Source organism: Vipera berus (genome assembly GCF_964194415.1).
Source record: "Vipera berus genome assembly, chromosome: 11".
In the NCBI taxonomy this organism is placed as follows: Eukaryota; Metazoa; Chordata; class Lepidosauria; order Squamata; family Viperidae; genus Vipera; species Vipera berus.
Window position 1 is genome coordinate 1,263,432 of NC_138214.1, and position 21,121 is coordinate 1,284,552.

Here is a 21,121-nt window from a genome sequence, read left to right on the forward strand (position 1 = left end):
AAAGAAGAGCATTAAATGGAATGGTTGGCTTCTCCAACTAAAGACGCAAGGCTGAAAGCAATAAATGAATGGATCTGCAGCCACCCCATGGCCCAATTTAATATCCCCTGCCCGGGACTTTTCTCCTCTCTGAGACCTGAATGGAATATAAAAAACTACCAGAATCTCAGGCCCACCTTATAAAATCTGGAAATGGTTCCCCTGGAAATGGATCCCCATCTCAGGAATCCCCCCCTTCTCCCCCCCCAATCAGAGTCCTTGTAGCGAAGCCTTTGCCATTTCCACTTGGGTTCTCCCTGGCAAGTGAGACTGACGGCCTGCCAGGTCACCCAACAGGCCAGGCTTTCTTCCTTTCTTTCTTGACAGATCCGAGACAACACAGAGATTCAAAGGTCCACCTACCTACAGCACAACACTGAATGCCAAAGGCCGCCCACATCCACCCCTCTCCCCGCCTCTCCCGGAGAAGTGCCTGGCTCTGCCCATCCTCTCTGAGCCCTCATTATCGCCACTGTTCCACATTTCCAATGTAATCCGTGGTTGCGTTTCGGCTGTCCTGCTCTCTGCTGTGGCCCTGCTTAGCCCGCGAGTTCTTCCGCTGCTCCTGCCGCTTCCGGCGGGCTTCCTGGTGCTCCTTCTGTCTGGTGAACTGGTATCGCTGGAGGAAAAGGTCTTTTGCATAATCGTAGAGGTCCATGTCTAAAAAATTGAGGGCCTCGATCCGCTGCTGGGTGGCCTCGTCAATGTCGACGCTGGAAGCCCTTGTGCTGTTGTACTGGGTGAAGGGCGAGATGAAGTTCATGTTGAAGGTCTTCTCGAAGAGGTACTGGGTCTTCCGCTGGAACTCCGTCAGGCCAAAGAAGGCCATGCGCTTGAGGTTCTCCTTGGCACTGTCCAGGAGGACCTTGTTCCGTTGCTCTTCCGGCATTACGGACAGATTGTAGCAGCCCACCAGGCTCAGGTCTGCCAGCATGCGGACTTGGCGATTGTTGGCCAGGTTGTAGGGACAGTCCATGAACTCTTGCAAGGAACAGCCGGACCAGTCGTCCCCCGAGTAGCAGCTAGGAAGTTCCTCGGAGGTGGGTGAGCGTCCATCACAGACGTGCAACGAGGCTTTCCAGGTCGCTCCTCTTTGGACATGCCTCCATTCGCTCAGGTAGCGGGAAACGGGGTCCCTCAGGATGGTGATGTAGTAGTAATTCCTGAGGGAGGAAAAGAACAAGAAAGCACCGTTAAGGAGCGAAGGGCCCCAGGGGGGCTCCCTGATGAACAACATAGCTGGGAAGACTGAGGTCAGTCACTGCCCAGTTCAAATGCAGTTCATTAATTTACAGGTAGTCTTCGACTCACAAAAGTTCATCTTTAGTGACCATTCCAAGTTGTAACGGCACTGAAAAAAGTGACTTACGACTGTTTTTCACACTTATGGCCACTGCAGCATCCCCATGACGACGTGATCAAATCCGGCCGCTTGGCAACTGGCTCGTCTTTACGACGGTTGCAGCGTCCCTCGGGGTCATGGGATCCCCTTTTGCAAAGCCGGGTTCACTTAACAACCGTGTTTCTAACTTAACAACTGCAGTGATTCACTTAACAACTGTGGCAAGAAAGGTCGTAAAATGGGACAAAACTCACTTAACAACTCTTGCTTAGCAAGGGAAATTTTGGGCTCAGCTGTGGTTATAAGTAGAGGACTCGCTCTATTTATCAGTTCCAAGCTGAGCTACTCAATGGACAGAAAAGGAGAGGCTGAAGGAACCGCTGCCTAAGACCTCAACCAGACCGAGGCCCAAAGAAGTTCACCCATCACAAAAGTATAACTGCAAAACTCACAAAAATGAAATTTCTTCTTTAATTCCAATCCCCCGTTGCTCCCTTTGCTGGCGCAGGTACGCCACAAGAGGTCGCTGTTCCACAAAAAGAGAGAAAGCAGAACTCTAACAGAAGGAAATGGTGACAAATAAACTCCATGAAGTTTTCAGTTAAGACCTGAAGCAAAAAAGCAAAATTTCTCACAGAGCCCCCGCTAAAAGAGCAAAGAAGCTGAAATGCACAAAAAGCTTCACATGATGGGCTTCAGAGTGCCCAAAGCAGATCACTATATGGAGATTTATGAGAACCGCAAATCAAATCCCCCCAAAATTGGTTTGTTTTTCCTTCTACTGACTGAAAATCTGCAGAGAGTAGCAGATTCCACTTTCCTTTTGACTGAAGAGATTTTAAGAATTCCTTTCTGAGTGGCAGAAATCAAGCAGCATTGAAGCAGAAAGAAAAATGGATAAAAATTGTATTGACCGATCTACTCTGCTCGCTATCCGTAAAATGGCATGTACCGAACAGGCACCTAAGAAACACAACCATGCACCCTCCTACGCATCAACACACCTGTAACACAATATGCTTCACTGCATGGTGCCTGCAGGGGGCAGTAAAAAAATCAAGATGGCAGCTGCAATGGTGTGATTGAAATTCCACCTGTTTTTGATGTGATGCCTATAAATAGGCAGAGTTTGGTCACGCCACTGTGGCCACCTGGACCTAATGGCCACACACTGCAGGCACTCGTGTCATTTCACGCTCGGGGGGAAGAATCTCTCGATGGAGGTTGTGGGTTGGGTTCTCCACCTCTGGAGATGTTTAAGAAGAGCCTGGACATCCATCTCTGGAGGTTGTTAGAATCAATTTTCCTGCAAAGGGTTGAACAAGATGCTGCTGTTGTCCAGCACTGCAACGGTAGGAGAGCTGCATCTGTTGAAGGTCCTGCCGTTGCTCCCTGGACTCTCCACCCGCACCGGAGGTTCTCTCTAGCCTTAGAAGAGAATTTCCCAACCGCGGCCATTTGATGCTGGGTGAATTTCAACTCTGACAATTCTCCAGCCAGCTTTGCTTGGCTGAGGAATTCTGGGAGCTGAAGTCCACAAGGCTTAAAGTTGCCAAGGTTGAGGACCCCTGGCTTAGGTCATTCCATAGGTTAAGATGGCCAAGATCCCCAATTATTCTGGGCATCCAGGGCGACCTTGGGCGTTTCACTTAGGCAACCCTTCCCTAAAACAGCAAGGAACTTTTGAAGTCCTCCTTTAGCATGCAGAAACAGACACTCTTGGCAATGTTCATTAAAACAGTTTGTCTTAGAAGTTTTTCAAATATTTGATTAAGGAAAGGAATAAAGAAAGTGCAGCTTAGTGTGCTTAAATAGGATGTGCGAGCAAATTCAAAGCAGGAGATCATTTTTATTGAAACGCTGGTTGCTATTTTAAGATCCTACAATGCAGCAGTATTCCTTCCCCTGTTTAAATTTTAAAAAGGGGGAGGGTGGGAAATGAAGAGAGAGAAAAGTTAATATCTAAGCACATCCGAAGAATGCAAAGTGTTCCAAAGTTAATTACAGGTGAAAGCACCGGGTGTTTTAATAAAAAATTGCGCTTTCCATCGGTAGCAAAGCTATCCCACAACTGTCACTCTCCATTGAGCCCCATTTAATCATCCTGGTGCTGCATTTTTGCACAAACTGCAATTTTTCCATCACTTTGCCACAGCCCAAGCCAGATAAAACCAACGCTTGATTTATCTGTGGCGGGTGACCCCTGGGTTGAGACTGCCATGGGGCGGAGCCACAGCATTTAGCCCCTCCCACATGGACCACAAATTCATGCCTGGGGGGTGTCCCATTGTAGCTTCCCTTTGAAATTAAACTGGTGGATGCATAAAGTCTTTGCAACAAAGGAAAAAGGAATAAACACCAGGAGAACGAGGAGCAGACCAAAAACCTGCAAACCTCACAGAGGCAACCATAAAAGCCGTTCCAGGAAATACAGATAGTCCCCGACTTACGACAGTTCATTTAGTGACTGTTCAAAGCTACAGTGGCACTGAAGTTACTTGCGACCATTTTTCACACATACAACCTTTGCGGTATCCCCAGGGCCACATGATCAAAATTAGGGTGTTTGGCAACTGACTCGTATTTATGACAGCTGTCATCCCGCGTTCGTGTTCATCTTTTGACGAGCAAGGCCAATGGGGAAGCCAGATTCGCTTAACAACTGCAGTGATTCACTTAAAAATGGTGGAAAGAAAATTTGGCAAAATCCACTTGGCAAATGTTTGACTTAGCCACAGAGGTATTGGGCTCAATTGTGGTCGTACGTCGAGAATACCTGTACATCATTACAAAAGTCAAATCTTTTAGTGAAAAGGCTGACCTTTAACCCCCTTGGCTCAGAAAGGAGGACCCACCTTGTGGAGGTTGTCCTTGAGTTACGACTAGTCATTCAATGATTGTTCGAAGGTACGACAGTGCTGGAGGAAGGGACGTATGATCAGTGCTCAGGGCTGGCTAGGGGATTCTGGGAGTTGAAGCCCACAGGCCTTAAAGTTGCCAAGGTTGGACACTACTGGTTCGGACCGAGAGCAGGGGCTAGCAGGGTCCCCCAGTGATTTTAATTTAAGCTTCCATTGATTTCATTTAGTGGAGCTTGGGTAGGTGACGTGGGAGTTGGTATCAATTGAAAAAAATACACACACACGACTGGTATAGCTATATAACTACAGCCCTCTGGTATTTCCACATAGTGGAAGGGGATTCTCGCTTAACTGAATCAAAAAAGCAACCCATATTAGCTAAGGAAACTTAATCAGCGCCATAAAATTAAAGCAGGGCCAGCCGACCACCGTACCGATTAAGTCACGTGAAGAAAACCGTTTGGCAAGAACTGCAGAGGCTTGTGGTGTTAATGATCTAAAGCCAGCCTCCCTCAGGGTTTGACCGCATGGCACAAGAGCCCTCAGCTCCCACCGCTTTAGCCAAAAGAATTGGACTCTTTTTTCCCACTGAAGCTATGAGTTTTGGGGAGCCCTAGAAATGGGGGAGTTCTTTGCTAGCCAGCGAAGCAGCCCATCGTTTCCTTTTGCATGCCGGAGTCCTTGGTTTTTCCTCCAGTCCTCCCTATTTTAGAGAACGGGGGACTAAATCGAAGGGATCCTCTGGAGAAAGCCCTACTGGATCAGGGAGAGCTCTCTTGGCGGATTTCTAATTCACAAGATCCTCAAGCCTGCAGGGAGGAAAGTCAGAGTGGTTGTCATACTAGGGCACATCAGTCGCCCTATTAAAAAGATGATTGATCCCTAACTCAAAATGCTCCATTGTGTCAGTACATTTCATTCAAGGTGCTAAAATTCATCTGTTCCCAACAGAATCGCAAGAGTTAAAACTGAACTCCGGTTTGGATGAGATGTGAAAGTCTTTGAGGGAAAACAACAAAGTCCAGTTGCCTTTTGGAAAAAGTACCTGTGGGGTCAGGTTGCTTCTCTCCCCACTTTCTGATGCGGAGGACGGGTAAGGAAAAGGTGGACCCAGAGACAGCCTCCTGTTCTCAGCACCGTTGCCCAGACAGAGGGTAATTTAAGAGAAAGGCAGGAGGAGACCACATAATTACAGGCACCTTAAGAGAACCCGGTGGAAACGTTCAGGAGGCAGAGAGAAACCACTAAATGTCTGCCATAAATTTCTCTCCAAGCAGAAGCAGCATCTGCACAAATATGGCTGTTGTTGCTGTACAGTACATGAGTTTATTGTGCTGTTTATCCAGACTCTTGCACTTGACAGCTCACAATCTGGGCTCTCTTTAGGGTTAACCACTGGAGGCAGAGGAGGAGGAGGAGGAAGGAGGGAGGGAGGGAGGGAGGAGGAGGAGGAGGAAAAAGGAGGAAGGTGGATGGAAAATTAAAAACAGCTACTCATTGTTCGGGGGGGGGGCAAATTATAAAAGGCTGACAAACACAGACTCGGGGAGGCTGTCAGCAATGTCCAAACAAGACATCCCTCCCTCCCAAAGGCAGAAGGCAGCCCAGCCATCAGCTCCTCTCCTCTCCTCCTGACGGGCTGCTTACCCCTTCCCTTCGGAGGGAGGGCTGGGACGGTGGGCTCCCCCCTGCAATCCTAATCAGGCTCATCACAGTGCTGTAAAAACAAATCAATAGATGCTCTTGGCAGGATAAGTTAATTAATACCAGCGCACCTCTGCAGCTGTCAGTTTCGCCCCCTTCAAGCATGTTTCTTTCAGAAAGGAAAGGAGAAGAGAAAAGGGGAGGGAAGGAAGGAAGGAAGGAAGGAAGGAAGGAAGGAAGGAAGGAAGGAAGGAAGGAAGGAAGGAAGTTGGCTAGCTTTGTAGGGCTAATCCTGAAGTTTTGAGCCCTTGGGCCTGGTGCTCAGCAAAAGCAGAAAACTGACCTGGGTTGCCCCATTCAGACAGCACACGCAGGCAGGCAGAGGCGTTAGGCTCACCAGACGACCTGCTCTTAATTCCCAAAGGTAGAAAGCTAGCACGTCAAAGTGGACCCGAGTCACATTGTGATGGGCAGCTATAAAAATCAAATAAGGAAAGAAATTTTTTTAAAAGGGGGCCCTTTACTGACACCCTCATGATCTAGATGGGAGGAACTGGTGGTGTACCTGGATCAGAAGAGACCAGGTGATCTTTTATCCCTACACAGGCTCTCCATTTCAGGATTTGTCTTCCAGATTTTTTTTCTTAAGGTTTCCCTTCAGAACTTTCCAAGATCGCCATGATGGACTCTCTAAAGTGCTCAGAGGAACCCAATCTCTCCAGGCCGAACACAGGGCAGAGAAAGCCAGAGAAGCTTTAGGGACAAAGCTTCCCCTCCAAAGGTCCTTCAAAACAACGATTAAAAGGAGAACAGTTGTCTCGCACTTCTGACAACCCAGTTGAGACAAAACCAGAAAGAAGAATGCTCCATCTTCCTCTGAAGAATAATATATGGCTGTCGACTGTTTTATGCTTCCCTTCTGCTCTGAGCACTTAACAGGTGGGGGACTGCAGAGCCTTCCGATATGTAAGGCGTGATGGCTTCTTTCAACTTGGTTTGTTGATTCACCCCAGTTGGTTCCCACAGCAGAATCACAAATAACACAGAAGTTGAACATGAGGAGTGGATGCAATTTCGACACTCTTGCACCAACAAAAAATGGGCAGGAGAAACAGGAGGACCACTGCTGGCCAGGGGACAACTCAGACCCAAAGGCTAGTTGTCCAAGCAAGGCCCCCACTGTTCCTGCAGCTGCGTGAAGAGAGGAACGCAACCCACTGACACACACTCCACATTAATTACAAAGTGCATGTGAAAAACACCCATTTCCACCTGTACTTCCAAGAATGGACTTTTGGTGCCTCCATCAAACAGACATCTGGATCCGAGCTGAAGGCACTGATTGACATGAGTAATTGGTTAATTCATTAATTGCTTCTGGAAAAAAACAAACCACAAAAATCTGCTCGACACCAATGGCATTTCTGGAACTGTCTATTTAGAGACAATTCCTTCCCCCAGCATATATTCACACACAAGCACAGCCAAAATAAATGATTGGTTTGCCTTATTCTGTAAACAGATATATGCACACAATTACAAATGCCTAGCTACGAGTCTAAATCTGGCAGGGATTTATGTATGCATGGAGCAAATTTATCTACCAACCGTTTGTTTAATTTATAAAATTCCTCACCAAATAACTCAAGAGAGCCATTGGCTGAGACAGTGTTCAAAGAGAATTAAACAACTTTATGGAAAAGTCCCTCCACAAATTTGCCAGAACCGCATTTATCAGCAACAGGATGCAGAATTAATAGATGCTGTGTAGCAATGGCAGGAGATGATCCTCGGCCTCACCAAAAATGGTCTTCGCCCCAGAGACCTCTGGCTGACAACTGCAAGGATGATGGTTGGATCACCATCATGACTCAATCAATCAATCAATCAGAATAGAGCTGGAAGGGACCTTGGAGGTCTTCTAGTCCAGCTCCCTGCTCAAACAGGAAACCCTATAACATTTCAGACAAGTGACTGTCCAATCTCTTCTTAAAAACCCACAATTTCTGGAGTTGAGCCTTCCAGCTTTCTGTTGCTTTGTAGAATAGCTTGACACCCTCTTCTTTGTGGCAGCTTCTCAAATACTGGAACACTACTGTCAGGTCACCCCTGGTCCTTCTTTTCTCTAGACTGACCATGCCCAAATCTTCTTACTTAGTGAGGACATGGTGGCAATAAGGTATCCTGGACAGCTTGCCCTGCTCTGTCTGACTTTAATTTTCTTGGCCCACAGTTTGGGAGCAACAGCTCCAGCTAAGAGTTTGCCCTAGCCTGGTCCTCTGAGCAAGGGGAGGCTACATTGGAATGAACAGAGACTCTCCCAAAGATTCTAAGTTTTAATTAAAAATATGAACAGGAAACTCGTGCTGCAAAGCACAGCATCCCCCTCTCTCCGTCCTCCTGATTTCCCCCCAACAAACGTGCCCTCAAGACATTATCTGATATTAAAAATGGCAGGTGGCTTTGTTTGAAAAGTGCCTGCTCACAGAAAAATATATATTCAAAGGCAGCTGAGAAGATAGAGATCATCTCACCCAGTTTGCTTTTTTTTTGGTAACTGGTCATGGCTATGTTTACATGTTGCTTTTCATTTGGGGAGAAACCCCCTGCAGTCTGTATGCAAGACCAGGTTCATTCTAAAGACTCTTCTGACTGTCTCCCAAAATTTTCATTTTGACTGAAGAAGTTACTTGGATGAATAATGAAACATCTCAGTTTTAATAAATTTTGGTCCAGTTGCCACGATTTAACCTTTTTAGATACTGGTCATGCCTACCATGACCACCCCACACTGGGCGTTTGGAAGCTCTTCTTCCATGCCAACCGTTCTGTGGAACCACCCACCACATGCCCTCAATACGTCTCCAGAAGATAAATCTTCCAGGCAAAGGTCTTTTTATCAAGGAAGTCCTGTCCAAGGTCTTCACGTGTTACAAGAGATCCGTCATCTCAAGCAAAGGATCCCGGTTTGCAAGCCACAGCTTGTTCAGCCTAAGGCACCCAGTGAGTCACCTGGCACCTTCAATCTCTCCTCTGCCCCTGCATGTCAGATGCCACTCCTTAGCACAGCCTGTGACCACATGAAATCAGCTCCAGAAAATGTGATCCTCGTAAATTTCTCCACAAGGACAGTGGATTTGGAAAGCATTTTTCTTCACTCCAATCCATATTTATAGGCCCCAGAATATATTTGACCTCCTGGGTTTATTTATTGCAACAAAGACCAATAAAACAGGAAAATACATCATCTGGATGCACAGGAAGTACAGCAACCGAAAGCAAATTTGCATTACCTTGAAGCTGTATTTCTCTCTGGCAAACCTCCTTCCCAACCGCATCTAAGCAAGGTTTCTTTCTGTCGGCTCAAGGAGGATGACCACCATGGCTGAGGTTAACAGCCACCCTGGTTTTTCATTTAATTATGAAACCATGTTGAGACTCAAAAGGAACAGAGGTTCAGCCAAGTGTACGCTGAACGGCCCTTCGCCCCTTTAATCTAACCGAGGAGAGTCATTCTGCTTTGTAGAAGCCTTTTGCTTCTTTTTATGACCACGGAACAGGAGTTTGGCAAGCATTCAGCAAGCACCAAATTATCCGCTGCTTCTTCTAGACCCTTGTGGAGACCCAGGTCTTCCCAATGAAAGGAATCAATTTGGAGAAAGAAGTCAACATTCAAGCCCCCCCCATTCCAGCCTTCACAAGAAGGCTCTAGAAACTCGTATGGCAAGGGGGGGGGGAGTCAAATACAATTTTTAATTCAACAGAAGAAATAAATAGATTTGGAGTATCTGGTGGTTTGTTTAATTCTGAATTATAATTTTATTTTATTGAACTGATATTGATCTATAGTTGGCCTTGCTTGGCTCAGAAGCTATGCTGGGTCAGGCCTGGTGATTCCTTGGATGGGCGATCCAATTGCAAGGCAGCAGGGTTGGTTAATCCCCTTAAATAGTTCCTATATTAGGAGGGTGAAAGTCATGCTGAAAAGATGCTCACAGCACCAAGCCTGAAACCCCAAAATTATTTATGCACGTCTGCAACCTGCTCAAGCATTTAAATAGATGTTCAGCTCATCTGATGTTAAATCAATCTGTTTCTTAAATGAAAGAGAGGTTGCTTCGCTTCAAGGTTCTCAGATTTCCCCCCCCCTTTAAAAACACCCCAGCTTTCCCTTTTGCTGATTCGGCTTTAAGAGTTTTGTGCTGAAATGGGCCATCTGTGTTCCCTGAAATAGGAGACCAGAAGGAAGCCAAGTCATCTAGATCTAGGAGAGACAGCTGTGCCTCTGCAGATTCCTGAGACTTTCAGCTGGCAAGGTGGTCCCCCATGGGAGATGCTGATTTTCCCCACAACCAAAATCCCTGAACATGATAACAGCCACCGTGGCTTGAACATTATGGTTTATGGTGGCCTCCTCCAACTTGGAAGACTTAGCAGTAAAAGGAAACCAAGCTGCCAAAGAACACAATAGCTGGATACCAGCCACAGCACAACTCAAAGGAGTGCAAGATCAGAAGATGTGGAGAGACTGGGTCCATGAAATCGCCAAGGGCTGGACATGACTGAATGGATAACATTATCATCATCTTCTCCAACCTGCAGCCATCTTTCCTAACTCATTGACCACAGATGTATTAGACACCAAACCCCAGAATCCCCAGCCAGCCCTGATCCTAGGATTCTAAAAGCTGTCCAAATCTTGGAGGCATCTGATGAGGGAATGTTTGCTCAGGGCTTAGAGTAGCATTTGGCCCCTTGGAGACAGGTGGACTTTGCATGAGCTAAGCTGGCTGGGGAATTCCGGGAGCTGAAGTCCACCCACCCTTTAAGAGACCCAGGTTGAGAAATGCTGAGATTGCAAAGCCAACCATTTGGAATTTTATTCAGCAGACGAAGATTAGAGCAAGGGTGGGAGATGACCTACTAACCTTCATTGGATTCTAGGTCAGGCTAATTTTTCCACTCCGGACATACAGAAATGCCATTGTGTTCAGGACAGGCACTATTGATTTTCCGTCACTAAAGCTAATAAAAAATGTCCTTGAAGCGCTATTCTGATGTTTAAGGAGACACTGCAGCCACAGCCCGGCTTGGTGTGGAAACTTGAAACTGTGAAAACCTCTACAGACTGGAATCCATCAAAGCCCACCACAATGAGGTCCGCATCAGAAGGCATCTTTCACCTATTGTCCTTCCTGGTCCCCTGCCTCAACTCCCCCCCCCAGGAGACCTGATGCAATCACAGCAGGCTCCTTTGTTGACAACTGAACTGCAGAGCTGCTTCCCTTGTCTGTGGGTGAAGGGACTGAAAAGCTCACACTGGCAGAATTAGAGTTAAACCATACAAAGGAAAAGGAGTTTCTAGTGCTGAACAATTAGCCCAGCGGTTAATTATGCAAGTTGCCTGAAATAATGCTAGGCCCCTGGGATGGCTTCTACTTCCATTGTTTAGTTTGTATACCAGGAAGAGATATTCCAGGCAGCTACATAAATCCTTCATAGGTATGGATAGGGCTTGAATGGAGAGTTGTTATGCAAATGGATCATTATGAACCAGGAGAGATAATCATAGTTTGGTGCCTCTTAAGAAGATTCATGCCCACAACAACAGGGGTAAACAAAGCAGTGGTTTCCTCATTTCAGTTCTTCTTCCTTCGTTAAAAAAACCCGCTGCAATTTTAAGAATTCAACTTGGCAATCCCTAGCTCAGTGTGGCTAAACACAGCAGGGACCACAAGCATTGGAGGTCCATCTTCCTAGGATAATGAAGACATTCAAGTTGATTGAGGCAACAAAACCAGTGGGATCCCGCTAGCATTTCCCTTCCTCTTGGAAAACTCATTATTAAGCGAGCTTCAGGGAAGATGAGATGCATATGTTGAATTGAGTTGATCCCACCCAAAGTCATATGGAATCTCCAGCACACCAACAACTTTCCGCATCTAAAAAAAAAACCAAAACACCCGCATCCAATTTATCTATCCCTGCATCTTTCTGGTTGGGTCCCTGGAGGCATCTGGCTGACTTCAATGGAAGCAGAATACTGATACGGTTAGACCACTGGTCTTCTCGTCAGGCTCCCTTATTTTTTCCTAGCTTGGGAGGAGAAATGTAATTTTTGCCCTGCTCCCAAGGCTAGGCTTGCCTACTTGAGAATCCTTCTTCCACTACATTTGTCAAAGAACGGGAGCTTCATCCATTCCGATGATGCCCATGGACCAAGGTCCAGTGAACCCCAAACAGCTGCAGGGATGCATTTCAAAAGAACAGCGAAGCACAGCACACGATACCTGTCTGCTCATGTCTTTGGTGCACTAAAAAAGCCAAGCCAGGAGTTATCCTCTTCCTCCAGCTTGTTTCCAGATTCCAGGCATATTTTCTTGCTGTGTAATTTCTGGCAACGTCACATGTAGTCAAGTCCTCAATGTAGCTCTCCTCTGACCTTCCTTGTTTAGATAGGAGCTCTTAAATCTCTCGTGACTCTGCTCAGAAACAAAGCAAGAATAATAGTCCCTGAGCTACATATTGGGTTTATATATCACAGGCTAAGCCATAATGTGGTTGCTCTGTTGTGGCTTAGAGTGATGGGTAAACATAGTCATGGGCATGTAGAGCTGATCGCTTTGTAATGAACCCAGCCAGCTACGGTAGCTTTTTCCACGGTCGTGTGACTCGGTGGTATGTGTGCATTTGGCTTAAGTGGGACTATACTGCCTAGCTAGAAGGGAATGCCATAATCATGGCTTAGGCTATTTTAGCGGTGGCATGAAATATGTCTAATGTTAAATACAATATTCTCTCAACCAAGAGCTCTAAACATGGTTAAAACCATACCCTGATTAACATTCACACTACTTCTGCTGCTAACAGAACCTTAACCAGGATCATTCACAAGAAAGCCAACCAGAAAAATCCAGGGTGAGGCATGAGGCTGGGATCCTATGAAATTCATGCCAGGTGGATGAAGTCAAGACCTTCTTCCTATTCCCTTCAATCTGCAGCAAAATTCAGGCTAATTTCAGAACAGCTAGGAAGAGAAAAGAGAGAGAGAGAACTGGAATAAAACCACCACTTGGCTCCAAATTCAGCACAATTTTAGCTCTTTTGTTCTCCAACAATAATACTGTTGAACTGCTACTTCTGCCTGGTATCCAATGCTTGGCTGGAGACTTCAATATATTTTCTGCTGATTTATTAGAGCTCAGCAAGGCGGGTAATTTTCAAGCATCTCACTATTCCAATGTTATCCAAAGCAAACATAATAACAATAGTAATAATATCGGATGTCAGACGCCGCACTTTGCGGAGAATGAAGGATGTACGAAAAGCAGAACTCAGAAGAGTGGGGAGAGGGCTGCCCCCCTGCAGGTGATGCTATGAATTGTGGAGGATGTTTAATGCTTCAGCCTGTCTTGATCAAAGGACCGTCTTGCTTCACAGCAGCAATTACAGAATTGTCCACCATCATGGTAGACTGCAATTACTCATTCCTGTAAGTATGGCCTCAAATGATGGAATCATCTCCCAAAGACAAGCATTATTTTGCCTGCTTGTGTTAAGAGGGATTATCCATACAGTGTTTTCATGGGGGAAGACATACTTCCATCCAGAATGAAAGAAAGAGAGGGGGGGGGGAAAGAAAGAAAGAAAGGAAGGAAGGAAGGAAGGAAGGAAGGAAGGAAGGAAGGAAGGAAGGAAGGGAGAGGGAGGGAGGGAGGGAGGGAGGGAGGGAGGGAGGGAAGGGAAACAACATTTTGAAAAGTATTATTTTGCTATTATTTAGAAGACCTAACCAAGGAGATCCAAATGAAATATAGCAAGGATTTAAAATTTATCCAGTTTTATAGGAAAAAATTATGACTCAAACTGACAAAATGATAGACAGTTCAGTGCAATTCACATATTGCAGTAAACCATACTTTAAACACAGACTGCACTAAACCAGGCTCTAATCATGGATTGCTGAACGAGCCATACTAGCCTGGCTTACAATATGCATAACTGTGTCACCTTTAGAGTTTAGAATAGCTAGGTCTGTGCCTGTGGCTTCACCCTACATCCGTTTCCAGACCACAACGAAAAAGTTCACCCACAGCATTATTGACTCCAAGGTCATTACAGCCTCAACAATTTGCGTCTTTGGCCAACAACTGCCCTGCCTTTCATCCAACCACCATTTAGCTCCTCTGGAGGTATGTGATTAGTTAGAAGATAAGGAAGAAGCCAGACCTTAGGTTGGGAAGGACAATTCCTAACAGTTTTAGATCAGGCTGAAAAAGACCTTTGGCCAAGATGCGGAGAACTACCTGAAGGGTCCGGGCTGGACACGGACCCTTCCTGGGGGGATTAGAACATTTGCATCCCGCTGGAAGAAGGACAAGCTGTACATGGCTCAAAAGCAAGACGCATTTCCCCCCAAAAAAGTTGGTCAAATCCTGCTGCGTTTTCAATCATCCTGAGAAAACATTCCGTAAATAGAAAGGCGAGGAACACACAACGTCAATGTCCTTAGAGGACATCCCTGTGGTCCCCCACATGAGTATAAGCGGCTGTGAACAGCAGCCCTCCCTCCTATATAAGTTAATGGGTTAGTATCCAGCCTGCATAAATCTTGGCTTCTTTTTAATCTCTACCACTTGAACTGTTGCTTGTAAAATTCTGATCAAGCTCTCTTCCTGGCAGAAGTCAGAACCCGACCATAAACATTTTATTTCAACTCTTCTACTTTTTGATGCAGTGCCTGCCACCCTTCCGTAATCAAGTGCTCTAAAAAAGGGAAGCGTCAGTAAAATGGGGCTTTATTTATAACCCCTAAACACACATTTAGCCAATCGTCCCACCCTCCCAACTGAAAAGGCTAGAAAAAAATTCCAAGATGCAAAGGTGGCCTCATGCAAGCAAGGAGATAAATGCACAACCACACACACACAACATATATGTGTATTTAAAGCTGCCCAGAGCATTTAGTGGCCAACGAAGAAAAGAAGAGAGGGAAGGAGGGAAGGGAAAGGAAAGGGAAGGGAAGGGAAGGGAAGGGAAGGGAAGGGAAGGGAAAGGAAAGGAAAGGAAAGGAAAGGAAAGGAAAGGAAAGGAAAGGAAAGGAAAGGAAAGGAAAGGAAAGGAAAGGAAAGGAAAGGAAAGGAAAGGGAAGGGAAGGGAAGGGAAGGAAAGGGAGGAAGGAAAGGAAGGAAGGAAGGAAGGAAGGAAGGGAGGAAGGAAGGAAGGAAGGAAGGAAGGAAGGAAGGAAGGAAGAAGGAAACGAAACGAAACGAAATGAAAATCTGGCTCATATGTCCATTGCATGGGCTGAGCTTCAGTCACACCACTGAAGGGCACCCAGTCTCACTTCTTGTGAGACGGGCAGTCATTTACATTTGACAAACAGATAAATAAGTCTTGACCCTTTTTGATCATTCCCAGTGGATCTCCCTGGGTGGTGCATTTCTTTTTTAAAAAACCAAAATGGACTGGAAATGAGGTGAACATTTAACAATCATAAATATTCACACAAAAGCAAAGCATGCGAAGACTACAAAACGCTCCAAGGAAAGGCAATTTTCTAGCTTCTCAAAAACGAAATGAAACAAAAAACAAAGCAAGATTTCATGCCTGGGTGAAAAGAGCTGATTGCTTTTAAAGGGCCGGGGATGGGCTATGAGAGAGTTTAGTTCTCCTGCCAAGCAGCTTTCTCTCAAGCTCACATTAAGCCTGCTTCTGAGGCAAGACCAGCCCTAGTTAGCACCATGTGAAGGTCCACGGAGGTTCTCCGTCCTCCAGGTTCTGGTGGTCCCAAAGGTGCTTTTTCAAGAGACAACTGGACTTTGTTTTTCCTTGAAGATGTTGCGCTTCTCATCCAAGAAACGTCTTCAGTTGAGGTTCTTCAAGTTCTTCAGATACAGGCGCAGTGTCCTGGGGTCACGTGATCCCCTTTTGCGACCTTATGACAGGCAAAGACAATGGAGAAGCCAGATTCACTTAACATCCAACTTAACAACTGCAGTGATTTACTTAACAACGGTGGCAAGAAAAGTTGTAGAATGGGGCAAAACTCACTTAACAACTGTCACATTTAGCAACAGAAATTTTGGGCTCACATTTTGGGTCATTAAGTCAAGGACCATTTGTAGTCCTTCTGCCTAATACACCCCGAAATCACAAAGGGAGGTGGGAGTTTGAGGCCAGGAACTCCTGGTCAGGAACCCTCAAAACTTTTCTTCCCATTGCCACTTTGAATCTGACTGAAATGGGAACCGATGCCTGGGAAGAATTCAGATTAACTGTAATGGAATGCTTAATATGCAAATTAAATAAAACTTGGGGTTTTTAAAAATCTTGCTCTCATCCCTTATTCTGGGGACTGCCAGTCCCACCATGCCCCTCCAACCCAAACGCTAATAAGAGGGAGCAGCAGCTTAAAACTACAGAAAGCCTTAATTAAACTTCCAGATAAACATTTCTCTTCCCTATCAGCAGGGAACTGCAGCCAAGTTTATTCTGGGGGAGGGATTGACATTGGGGGGGTTGGCTTGTTCCTTTGTCAAAATTAATCACCCAAACTTCAGAGCCAACAACCAAAACGTAAAAAAAAGCACCAGCTCTAGCTCCAAAAGAGACACAGAACTATTCACAGTCCAATAGATACGAAGAATGCAAGCCATCAAGGAGCCCAGCGTGAAAAATGCACGGGAGTCACAGAGAGGCACCATCAGCAAGCAAGTAAACATTCTCCAGTGATGCATTTATCACTCTTCTGCCTTGCAAGAGATGGGAATGGAAAGAGGCGGATCTGAAGATGTGTCAGCTTCAATACGACCTGCGCATATCCTATCCGCTCTGCAGAACAAGGGGACGGCGGGCGAGGGGGGGGGGAGAGAATCAGCCTTCCTATCCCTTTCCTGAATATTAGCCTATGTTTGTAGATTCTGGGATTAAACTCCATGTTTTTGCAGAACTGGGTTTCTTGGAAACACTTCTTTTTAACTGGTTGGGGGAAAGGGTGCAAAATCCGGGTTCAGAAGGCCACCGTCTGCTCCCCCCAAAGTCAGAATCTCCCTCTGCAGATCGAGAGGGGCACCATGCATTTAAAGGAGATGCCGCCCCTATTTTTTATTTCTTGTTTTTAATCCAAGCATAGTGAAAGCAAAATCATTAAAATTCATCTAAAGCCAAAATAGCAATCAGAGAGTCAGCCAGCTAAAGGCTTCGAGGACAGCATCTCAATAGGCAGCCCAGTTGGAAGGGATGATGAAAAACGCAAAACAGATCAGCCCTGACCTACAGGAAAAGGAGAAAAGGGAGAATAAAACTGTCAACCATCAAATATTCATGATGACATTAAAAGAATGACAGTAAATCAGAAGCACAAGTTATCTCAATCCCTCAAGATCTGCAATAAATAGTCATTTGTTGGAATTAGCTTGTTTGAGAAGAACATTTCACCAGCAATGGTCAACATCTTCTGCAATCTTAACCAGATTTTGTCAGGGTGGAGTTTCTGTCCAAGTTGCCTTCTTGCAATTGACTCATAGACCTCAACTGGGATAGGGATGGGAAGCATGGTTTCTGGAACTAATCTTAAGGCATTCTTCACTTTGAGAGCCTCGAGGGTTTTCAATTATTTCTCAAGTGACTGAAGTATGTTCAGAAACTAAGACTAGCCAATAAGCTCATGGATGAGCTCATGAATCCAATTAGTTACCTGCCTCCAAATGAATTTCAAATTCTGATCATGGCATGGACAACTGCCTAGCATTTTGACCTGTCCACCCAACTTCACTCAACCTCCCACATATAACCTCTTTTTCTAGTCCTTTGACCATCACGTCCCAAATGTGTGTATTTTTGCTTGCAGATCATTGCCTCCCCAAGAGGGCCTTGCCTTTATCTGGTGCAAAATGGATTCCTTGGCCTTTACCCAGTCTGTGACTCTGTTAGCAACCATCATCAAAATCTTAATTCAAGAACATCTATTTTTTTTACTTCCTGTTCTTTCTCCTGGTCTAGAGCCTTCTCTAATAGCACTGAGGAACAAAATTGCTTTAACTATTCTGATTTCTACCATCACTGAAACGTCCTTATCTTTCCTGATTTTGTCTAAGTTTGGCACTGTTTTCTTTGCTACAATTAATCTCTTTCCTTTTTCAGGGCATTGTTGATTTTCATACTTCAGCCCAAGAAAGCAAAATTACCTACTGCCTTCATTTCTTCTCCATCAACTCTAAGTTCTCCCGTTACACAAGATGACATTTCCTTTAACATTAAACTGTTTTGTTCTCTTTGTATTTTACTTCTACCAAGAGTTTATGTCTTCTGCTTATACAAAGACAGGATTTCAGTAGCAAATTCCAGCTATTAATGTTGCCATTCTTATATTTGGATTTGGACTCTGGATTGGTGGCAGGCCCCCCCCACCCCCACCCCGCTGTCCTCTTCTTCCTTTTTATTCTTGTAAGCCACCTAGAACAGCCCTATGGTGAGGTAAGCGGCAAATAAATTTAAGAAACAAATAAATAATAAATTTGTGCTATAAGTTAAAAGAGTAGGAAAATATTTACAAAATGACTCTCATCCCTCCCCGTTTTGGATCCCTTGATTTCCCCAAATACGGTTTATACAGTAGTCACTGCAAAGATCCCTCAGAAGAATAATTAGCCTTGATTACTCTGATATGTTCTACACAAGTCCAACCTTGACCACTGGCAGAGTGTGTGTGTTTACATGTGTGGAAACAGCTACTGCTGTGGTAAATTTCTTTTATCTGCGGGAATTATTTTATACCCCAAAATTAATTTTGGCAGTTTGGGACAACAGGTCCCTTATTCAGCGTTTCCTTACTGTATTAATGCAGGTAAGCCTAGCTAGGAAAAACTGATTAAAAATAATTCCTGCTGCAAGGAAAACTTCACTTTTCATCACTTGGTTTTCAAGGTTACTGAGAGTTTTCTGGCCCTTCTACATAATTAATAAGAGACTTTGTCCCCAGCCAAAATGTCAATTCAAATTTCAGCCCACGGAAAGTAATTTATTTGCATGTTCAATGAACAAACCAATTTTGGTGGGGTCAGATTCAAAGAGCTGCTGCGTGATGGATAAAGGGAAACAGCAGCGCTGAAAGGTCAGGGAATTTAGGAAAGAAAGTCAAACTTCAGATTCTCAGAGTCTTTGAATTCCCAATCTCATCCTTACTGGCTCTTATTTAATTAAAACACCAAATAAAAGTACTAAGTCTACAATCCACTTTGCATAGATTAGCTTAGCAACAGGATGCTTACTATTAAAACTCTAAATGGATGGCTTATTCATTTATAATCCCATCTTTTAAGGGGGAAAAAATCACACTTTTGACTTGCTGATCACCAAAGCAGCAACAAACACTAGGAGCAAAAATAGGCTCCGAAGCCATGGATTAACAAGAACGAAACAGTGGCAATTTCTGAAATAAAGCCTCAGGATATCAGAACAAATTGTCAGCCAAGGTGGCCATGAAAACAGCCAAGGGTGTTTGGAGCACCATGCCTCTGAAGGACCCGTCTCAAAATCCAAATCTGGAAGTCTGGCAATTGAAGAAAGAAACAGGAAGATGCTGGTTTTCTGAACCTGTTGTGCTGATATGATCTTGAGAAGCTACTGCGGTTTTGCTCTTTGAACATCAAACAGTAACTTTAAGAACAATTCTTGAAGGTGGCTGGATAATTTAGGAGGTTCAAAACTGACTGCTTAGAGCAGGAGAGCTGAAGATATCCAGGGTGACTATCAAAATGCCTTCTAAGACAGGATGGCATGTCCTTGGTGATGGACACTGGGAAACTAGGAGACTGCCATCCCAAGAGGATGTCGTTCTAAGACAGGGGTGCCCAACCTTGGCAATTTTAAGACTTGTGGACTTCAACTCCCAGAATTCCCCAGCCAACCATACTGGCTGTAGAATTCTGGGAGTTGAGGTCCACCAGTCTTAAAGTAGCCAAGGTCCTAGAAAATGTCTAACTTGGTTCTCACTCTTAAACAGACCATAGCCTTACTTCCCAAAGTCCTCATCTTCCTGACTATTTACAGTCCTCAGGTCTATATTCATTCGTCTACATTCAGCTCTCCTGGATACCTCAGCTTCTTCTCTTCATTTGTGGTTCTGGGTGAATTACCTATTTTATCCTGGAATCTGTTTGCATAGCAAATCTTAGAGGGCAGATAAACAGTTCTCTGATACCCTTAAGAAACACATCAAAACAGCCAGCACTGTAGGATGACATGAAAAGAGACAGTGATAAATATTTCACAGCATTTATCTAGGAGAAAATCTTTTTTCTCTTTTATGAAAAGCTTTGGCTATCTATCTTGGTCTCCTGGAAAGACTAGACTCGGTTGCCTGCTGGAAATTCTCCTTTCATTCAAAACCAGCAACAGCTCGAGTCTGATCCTGACTGAGGCCATGCAGTGGACCAGCGCTTTTAGCCAGAGCTGGATAACGGTGCTCCGAGAAAGTTCAGAGGCACCTGGAAGACCGACCAACACGGGTAACAATGAAATGCTTGACGATGCTCCCAAACCCCTCTGATTCTCATGAGGACTAGAAACGTGATTGACGTATTAAATGACATGTGCTGGATAACACCGGCTTCACTCAGTGGAGACTGACTGACTTTTCTCGCTGGCTTGGGAAACCACCAATGGACTCTTCAAGGGAACCCGAGTGGATTCTCTCATCTCCACCTTGCATCTCCCCCTCCTCCCTCACTTCCAAGCCACAGCAGATCCCGAGTCTCCCCAGCGCCGAGGATGGCCTGTCCCTGCCTGGCCGAGTGTCCTTGCCTCCAGCTCCTCGGCTAAATTTAGCACAGCATCCTTTGGTTTCCAACTGCCCAGCTGCTGCCTCCCTCTCTCCCAGCAGAAACTCCTTTCCTGTCTCCTTCTGCAGGAGCAAGAGGGGGGGGGGGGAGAAGGAAGGAAACTACTCCAGAGTAAGCCATCTTCAAGCCACCCAGGGAGGGCGAGTCTGAACATGCCAGCAATTCCTTTTTCCTGACTGGTGTGAAACCGGAGCTAAAGAAAAATTTGTCTCAGTCAAAGCCTGTCTTCCTCTCTCCCTCTCTCTTTTTCTCTTTCTTTCTTTCCTTCCTTCTCTTTCTTTCTCTCTCCTTTCTTCTTTCTTTCTTTGCTTCTTTTCCTTCCTTCCTTGTTATTTTTTACAAATAATTCAAGGTGGCAAACATATCTAACATACCTTCCTCTTCCAATTTTC

The 21,121-nt window shown here is 45.1% G+C and overlaps 1 protein-coding gene across 1 annotated transcript in view; it reads right to left on the bottom strand.

Moving 5' to 3' along the window:
* Positions 1 to 316: 316 nt before the first annotated feature.
* HS6ST2 (heparan sulfate 6-O-sulfotransferase 2) overlaps positions 317 to 21,121 on the bottom strand; it is a gene marked incomplete at its 5' end in the record, with an annotated part of 55,495 nt that continues 34,690 nt past the window's right edge. The window contains one exon of the mRNA XM_081336319.1: positions 317 to 1,202. Within this exon, the coding sequence (XP_081192445.1) occupies positions 503 to 1,202 (700 nt within the window). The 3' untranslated portion in view covers positions 317 to 502. The remainder of the gene's footprint in view (positions 1,203 to 21,121) is intronic.